The sequence below is a fragment of the Aquarana catesbeiana genome, linkage group LG03, assembly GCF_042186555.1.
Source record: "Aquarana catesbeiana isolate 2022-GZ linkage group LG03, ASM4218655v1, whole genome shotgun sequence".
NCBI lineage: Eukaryota > Metazoa > Chordata > Amphibia > Anura > Ranidae > Aquarana > Aquarana catesbeiana.
Window position 1 is genome coordinate 449,490,261 of NC_133326.1, and position 8,770 is coordinate 449,499,030.

An 8,770-nucleotide genomic window follows, 5' to 3' on the forward strand; every position below is an offset into this window, starting at 1 on the left:
GGTCTTGCCTCCTATGCATCGGCATCATGATTGGATGCTCTGCTCAGTGCGTTATCCCGCCTGAGCATTGAGCATATTCCCTCTCTCCATCTAATTGGGGCTCATGGTGCTGGTGGGGACCCGCCCATTGCCGGGGATAAAAGCTGCTCAGGCCGGCCAGCTGACCATTTCACATGAACCATTCACACAAGCAGGACAGCGGGCATGTCTCCAGCCACAGACCCACACACTTGGTAATTTAGTTTGATTCATATTCATCACATCTCTTTGGGTTCAATTTTAGTTTTCACATTACACAGTCCACCATCCACTGTTGGTTTAGTTTTATTTTTAGTGGGTATGTTTCTTGGTTGTAGTTTTTTTTTTAGTTCATACACTTCATACTACTATTCATCACTTCACTCACTCACATACATAGGCTCATTTCATTACATCAACACATTTATTTCACACTGTTTCATTTTCCTACCCTTGCAGAGCAGTGTGGACACACCAGAATCACATGGTCATGACATGGTCACTTGGTCTTTACCTGGATGCTGTCTCTGGTCTGGATGGGATTCCTCACCTCAGCTCTGGGGGAGATGATCATCCTTGTCCCTCTTCCTCCCTTGGATTTAAGGTTGGGCGACACAATTTGGCCGTACTGTAAGTTACACACCTTTATTTTGAGAAATTGATCTCCGTTTAAAGGATATCCTATACTTATAGATTTTACTGATTTTATTTCAGAGCATTTTACTCCTGATGATTGGCATGAGCCATGAAATGTGTGTCGAGTTACACCGAACTGATGCTTACACAATTTTTGCCTACCATGAAAAATCGATTATGTTCATTGAACTTTTATGAATGGATGAGTGTCCTTTTGTAACTATAATGCCTATTATGTTTTATCTTACTCTGTATAATTATTATATATTCATGCAAATGTTTTACATTATATTGTGTCCTGTATTAGATTGACACCTTCTATGATGTAATTTGTTATTAATAAATAATTTAATAAATGAACTGAATGAGGTATGCATTCAGTGACTTGCCTCATATAAAGTCCCATTTTTTTCCTCCCTTTGTTGTATAGATATCAGGGATGGAGGCTTGTCATTGTTACAATTATGTTGTGTTAGGTCACACCCACTATATTAACCCATCAGCAGGACCAGTATCTGCTCCTTTTGTGCAAAGAGGAACAGGATGAGCACTACCAGAGCCCTACAAAATAACCTCCAGCAGGCAACCGGTGTGAATGTCTCTGAACAAACAATCAGAAACAGACTTTATGAGAGTGGCCTGAGGGCCCAACGTCCTCTAGTAGGCCCTGTGCTCACTGCCCAGCACTGTGGAGCTCGATTGGCATTTGCCATTAAACACCGGAATTGGCAGGTTCGACACTGGCGCCTTGTATTTTTCACAGATGAGAGCACCCTGAGCACATGTGACAGACATGAAAGGGTCTGGAGAAGCCATGGAGAACGTTATGCTGCCTGTAACATCATTCAGCATGACCAGTTTGGTGGTGAGTCAGTGATGGTCTGGGTAGGCATATCTATGGAGGAACGCACAGATCTCTACAGGCTAGACAATGACACCATGACTGCCTTGGATCCATTGTCAGACCCTACCCTGGTGTAGTGGGTCCTGGGTTCCTCTTGGTGCATTGAAATGTCTGGCCTCATGTGGCAAGATTATGCAGCCAGTTCCTGGAGGATGAAGGAATTCATACCATTGAATGGCCCACAAACTCGCCTGACCTAAATCCAATAGAAAACTTCTGGGACATTATATTTTGGGCCATCCGATGCCGCCAAGTTGCACCTCAGTCTGTTCAGGAGCTCAGAGATACCCTGGTCCAGATCTGAGAGGAAATATCCCAGGACACCATCTGTCATCTCATTAGGAGCATGCCCCGACGTTGTCAGGCATGCATACAAGCACATGGGGGCCGTATAAAAAACTGAGTACCATTTTAAGTTGCTGCAATGAACTTTCAGCAAAATGGACTAGCCTGCTGCATAGTTTTTTTCACTTTGTTTTTCGAGGGGTGTCTTTGAATTCAGCCTTCTGTAGGTTGATAGTTTTCATTTCCATCAAACGATGTGGCATGCTTTTGTTCCTAACGTTCCTAGTCCATATCAGTATAGATATCCAGCATGATATTTTTCTCCATTGAGATCTGATGTGTTTTCACTGTGTTCCTTTAATTTTTTTGAGCACTGTATTAAAGCTTTTATGAGTGATCGGGTATACTTTAAACTTACATCACTATAACGTAAAAATCTGTGCTAAGGGCCAGGTCACACTGATCTGACTTGTGGCTGTCTTCTATGCCACTGCTGTCTTCTCTGCCACCGACCTGGTCCTCCTCTAATGCTGGCTCCCGCCATTGTGTCCTCTCTGATGTCTGCCAGTTCTTATATAGCTATGGGGCTTGGCCATCTGGTAACGTCACCAGGAGACTCTGTAGTCGAGAAGTCAGCAGAGGAGGGGGAAGACTGGAGGGAGAAGACAGCAGCAGAGGGAGAAGATGGGAGGAAGAACACATCACCAGCGGGAGAAGACAGATTAAAGGTAGTTAACCAGTTAACCACTTCCCGCCTGTGCTATAGCTGAAAGATGGCTACAGCATGGGCTTACTTGCTGGGAGGACATACATGGATGTTCTCCTGTGAGCGTGCAGCCCCTGTGCTCCCTGTGGCATGTGGACGGCACACTCAGGGGTCGCTGAGTCCACAGATTGGGGTAATGGGCCAATTACAGTGACCCTTTACCACTTGATCAGCTGTGTCCAATGACAGCTGATCACGATGTAAACACAAGACAGTTATCGGCTTTCCCCCTCATGCTGTGAGCAGAGGAGAAGAGAGATGATAACTGGCTTGTGTTAAAGGGACATCTACACTGATAATCAGGGGACTGGTTATCAGTGTCTGGATTATCAGTGTAGTCCTAACAGTGCCCACAAGTGCTGCCTATCCGTACCCACCAGTTCTGCCAATCAGTGCCTCCTCATCAGTGTCACCTATCAGTGCTGCCTATCAGTACCCATCAGGGCCGCATATCAGTGCCCATCAGTGCCACCTATCAGTTCTGTCTGTCAGTGTTGCCTATCAGTGCCACCTATCAGTGCCATTCAGTGCCACCTATCAGTGCCCATCAGTGCCGCCTATCACTGCAGCCTCATCAGTGCCTCCTCATCTGTGCCGCCTCATCAGTGCCACCTCATCAGTGCCCATCAGTGCAGCCTCATCAGCGCACATTAGTAAAGGAGAAAAATTACCTGTTTGCAAAATTTTATAACAATTTTATAACAAACCATGAAAAAAAAATATTTTTTTCAAAATTTTCGGTCTTTTTTCGTTTGTTTAGCATAAAATAAAAAACCCAGCAGTAATTAAAAAAAAAAAGAAAAAAAGTAAGCTCTATTTGTGTGAAAACAATGCAAAAAATGTCATATGTATATATGTATATGTATGTATATATGTACAGTGTTGTATGCAATTGTTATTCAAAGCGTGACAGCGCTGAAAGCTGAAAATTGGCCTAGGCAGGAAGGGGGTAAAATTTTCCAGTAGATAAGTGGTTAACCAATGTCATATGCAACCAGGTATAGAAATGAACAGTGCCCCCACTGATCTCATAGGTCTCACTAGAAACATGTATTGCACATATTTTACACATGTATAAAAAGCCAATAGAATGCAATAAAATTGGAATGTTCAATACATGCATTCTAACATGCCTATAATTTCCACAGACCTATGATATTATAATATCTGCCCTTGCATGACAAAAAGGTACCTAATCAATCTTTGGAAAGTCAGTATACGGGACTTCCTAGTCTTTTCCATGCTGAAATGCATACTAACAACCAGGGCAGGGCCAGGCCATGTGGCTTATTGGAACACACAGAAACCCCACATCACAGCCTCATTGAGGATGCTGGAATTCATCATCATTTAATGGGGAATCAAAAATATAACAAAACGTCCCCAAAACCACAGACTGTCTATAATAATGAAATTAATGAAATATCTTGAAATTAATACAAATGGGGGCAGGAGGCGGAGCCTAGCGGAGCAGACATGCATTGTTAGAGCTCCACACCGCTGAGGAGAGAAGAGAAGGACAAAGCGGAGCCTGCAGGCTCAAAAGGTATCCATTTGAACCTTTTTGCCCCAGGGAACAAACTGTGAAAGTTTGGGCAGGAAATATGGAACTGGGAGGAAACCGTGGCAGAAATAAAAATCACCTCACAAAGAGCTCACAGGCACTCACTGCAGCTGAAGCAGCTCCAGTCACCTCACAAGATACAGCATCAGGGCACTCTCACAGACAGAAAATGTCACAGCAAGACTCTCCATTTGAGTCAGATACAGAACAAATCCTCTCACAAACTTCTCCACAAGCCTCCTCAGTATCCCCAGTAATATTATTACAATTTGAAAAGATGCTTCATAAGGCTTTAAAACAAACCTCAGACCAAATAACAAAAAGCCTAACCAAAGAAATAAGAGAGCTGGGAAACCGCACCGCAGCCTTAGAAATAAAAATGGATGAAATTGAAATTACAACCCAAGAAAATATAACAGAATTGGAACAATTAAAAAAAGAGAATTTAATACTTCAAACTAAGCTCGAAGATTACGAAAATAGAGCCAGACATTCAAATTTGCGCATAAGGGGAATACCTGAAACTGTGACAGACCTGCAATCTACTATTACTGCTCTATTACAAGAACTAAAGCCAGATATCCCTATTGAACGTTTAGAACTGGACAGAGTACACAGAGCCCTCACAGCCAAAAAGAAAGATGGACCCCCATGTGATATAATCACAAAATTTCATTATTACAGAACGAAAGAACAAATACTAATTTCTGCAAGAGAAAAAAAGGAACTTAATTTTCAAGGACACAATTATCAAATTTTTGCTGACCTATCCCAACTTACTATTACTAAAAGACGATCCATGAAACCCCAACTAATGGAACTGCAACGCCACAACATTATGTATCAATGGGGCTTCCCCTTTTCAGTCAGATTTAACTACCAAGGTACAATTTACAGAAGCAGATCAGCAGATGAACTACAACAAACCCTTTTAAAATTAAATCTGAGAGAACCCACAAGCAGCAACACTCCCACACGCAGAAGAATGGCATCATCTTCACCTTCAGGCAGCACCCAGAAAATTTCAGAACAAAATGGGAATCATCATGCTCACAAAAGAGGCCGTTATGCCACATCATCCATGGACCAAGAAGATTTAATGGACTGACATCCTAATTCCTGATATCTCTTCATTTATTATACTAAGAGATGGTTCTCTATAAAAAAACCTATATTTATAACTGAATGTAACTGCATTTTGATAGTCACACACTGTGTGGGGTCATGTTACATTCCAGTTATATTTCTTATTACTTCTGATTCATATAGCCTTAGAATATATAAGTGAAATAAGGAAATTCTTGTTCAGTTATATATTATCAGGTAATAACAATAGATGTATTACTTTTTAGGATAAATATGTTCAATAATCCAGAAGTAATGGAAGCTTTTTCTTTCTTTTCTTAAAACAAATATATTATTACCTAACTAGTTCCTAGAATTATGTTTTTGTTTATTCTAATCTGAAGCAATACAACCTCAATTTTATGAGTTAACATATCTAAACAGTTACATATGAATAAAATATGTAATTGTTTACTCTAAAAGGGTTAAAATCCCAAAATAATTCAAACTATCTTCATCAATACCAAAGTTATTAACAGTACCTTTCTAACTGAATTATTTAGCCTAGGGCAAGACTAACCATATACAACCACCCTGGAATAAATAATTTCAACAAAAACTATATTCTGCACTCCAATTAATGAAACATCATTTTGATGTCTTTTGACATAGCACTTCTCTCCTGTAAGTGGAAGATCCATGTACCCCCATTAGCCCTCCTCATTCTCCCAACCATATTATGTGGGAGTGTGACGAAGACACTTATTCCCCTGAGAGAGATATTTATTCTCTTTCACGGGTAAATTGTGATTACTTGCCAAAAATAATTTATACAATGTATCATCTAATCTCATATGTTTTTTGTTTACTCTTTACTCCAGAATTCACTGGTTTCTTTTCTATCTATTCATCTCTTCAGTCCACACAGGTTGATCTGTGCAGTCAGCTCTGCATAACAAAAAGTAAGTCAAAACTATTTGATCTGTTGCCATGGCACCACTGAATATACTTTCCCTGAATGTTCAGGGAATAAATGTCCCTCAAAAAAGGACCAAAGCCTTCCGTACTTTCCATAACAAGAAGGCTCACATGGTGTAATGTGATCCCTCGCGCTAAATTGAGTGTATAGGTTGTGTGAATGTTTCTATACAGAGCTTAGCCTATATATGTGTAAAATAATGCAAATGAACGGTGATGATGTCTCTATGAATAGCAGCAAAATTTACAGTGTTCACTTTCACTCAGCATAAATATAATAAAAATTGATTTCGCGCTATAAAAATCTATCACCTCAGAGTAAAGTGCATACAATAATACAAAATCACTAACCGTGCAGTGTCTAAAAGTGCTGCATAGTGCAATAATATATCAAGGTGCTATGTGCATCAAAGTGAAAAATCAATGACAATGCAAATGAAAAACGTTAAAAATAATCAAAAGTTCATAATGTGCATCAAAGTCTATATTGTGCTGTTCCACTAGGGTCATTCAGTGAAGGTAAAAAGTGATATTAATCTTGGGTTTTCTAATCCGGTGGCACCGGGCTCTCTAGACTCTCACCTTGAGTAAAATTATTAGGGGCATTGAAACCAGATTCTTTGTTCTTTGTGATATGGTGATGTGGAAGTAAAGCTTCTCTGAAGCGTGACGTAACGCGTAGGGCGTGGCCGAGCATAGACGAAACCGGAAACTAGTAAGGAGGCGTCTCCAACGCCGCTCCTCAACTCTTTTACCTTTAATGCTGTTTTTAACTTGTTTACATGTAAGAGACCACTTGAATTTTTAATAAATAGCTAGTTGTTTTAAACTTACTACACCATCGGAGGCATCTTTTCTCTCTCCCCTTCCCGTTTATACCACCGGACCGGTGGAGCCCAGGTGGGCAACCCTCTTTGTTCTTACAAATCGCAGGTACTGTCAAGCAGAGAGATCGCTGCAACATCAGAGAAGCTTTACTTCCACATCACCATATCACAAAGAACAAAGAATCTGGTTTCAATGCCCCTAATAATTTTACTCAAGGTGAGAGTCTAGAGAGCCCGGTGTCACCGGATTAGAAAACCCAAGATTAATATCACTTTTTACCTTCACTGAATGACCCTAGTGGAACAGCACAATATAGACTTTGATGCACATTATGAACTTTTGATTATTTTTAACGTTTTTCATTTGCATTGTCATTGATTTTTCACTTTGATGCACATAGCACCTTGATATATTATTGCACTATGCAGCACTTTTAGACACTGCACGGTTAGTGATTTTGTATTATTGTATGCACTTTACTCTGAGGTGATAGATTTTTATAGCGCGAAATCAATTTTTATTATAAGAAGGCTCACATAGTATGCCTCCAAGAAACACACTTCACCAAAGATTCTACTCCAAAATAAATTTTTCCTTTTTATCAACAAATTTACACGGCTTCTGCCTGTACCAAGCAAAGGGGAACTCTAATTGCATTTCACCGATCCACACCATTCACCTTATCATCAGAAATTAAAGACCCAGAAGGTAGATACCTGATACTCATGGGTTATATAATGGATGCAGCAATCACGGTGATTTCCTACTACGCTCCTAACAAACAACCTACACCATTCCTCTCACATATATTACAAGTGATTATTACACACAAAATAGGAACAGTGATAATGTGTGGGGATTTGAACCAGGTCCTCCTCCCATTTCTAGATAAATCACCTTTTACACCATCCAAAATAACCTTTAGATTACCTTTTTCTCAACTTCTTTCTAAATACAATCTGGTAGATTCATGGAGAGAAAGTAACCCAATGAAAAAGAAATTCACTTATTTCTCGCACCCTCATCAAACCTTCACCAGAATAGATCATATTTTTCTAACAATAGGAATGATACCAGAAATTATTGCATCAGATATAATTCTGATTCCGTGGTCTGACCATAATGCAGTATACACTACTATAGCCTCAGCCATACCAAAAGCGCATTACCCAACGTGGTACTTACCGGACATAATGCTCAAACACCCACTACATCAGATGGCCATTGAACAAGCTTTAAAGGAATACATATCAATTAATAATACAACAGACATCTCCCCAATAACACTGTGGGAAGCTCATAAGCCTGTCTTGCGTGGTACAATACAAAGACAAATGGCACTATTTAAACGGGAACGCAAAAATCTAGCAAAAAAACTAGAACTCAATTTTAATGCAGCCTACATATCATTTCAAGATAATCCATCTCAGAGTACAAAATCTCATCTGGAAAAATCTAGATTGGAATATGATCTATTTCTCACTGAGTCAGTTGATAAATCCCTCAAACGCTCCAAACACAATTTCTACATGAATACAAACAAACCAGGTACATATTTGGCTCGGGCATTAAATTCAACTAACAAATCTTTCAAACCAATACGTTTGAAATTATCAAAAAATGTTTACACTTGTAATCCAGTTAAAATAGTCCATAAATTTCACTCACATCTCGCAACTTTATACAAGACAAACAATGAATTTAATCCTACAGAGGCTGAATCCTT

At 39.8% G+C, this 8,770-nt stretch overlaps 1 protein-coding gene across 4 annotated transcripts in view; it reads left to right on the forward strand.

The window, feature by feature from the left end:
- The window catches only part of SLC25A48 (solute carrier family 25 member 48), a 301,383-nt gene extending 300,395 nt beyond the window's left edge, over nucleotides 1-988 (forward strand). For 2 of the 4 annotated variants that reach the window (XM_073620827.1, XM_073620825.1), the window contains exon 7: nucleotides 733-988. In XM_073620827.1, coding sequence (XP_073476928.1) covers nucleotides 733-852 — 120 coding nt within the window. In that variant the 3' untranslated portion in view covers nucleotides 853-988. Of the gene's footprint in view, nucleotides 1-477; nucleotides 699-732 lie in introns of those variants that run through there. The other 2 variants (XR_012242905.1, XM_073620828.1) reach the window with 2 other exon arrangements.
- The last annotated feature ends 7,782 nt before the right edge of the window (nucleotides 989-8,770 follow it).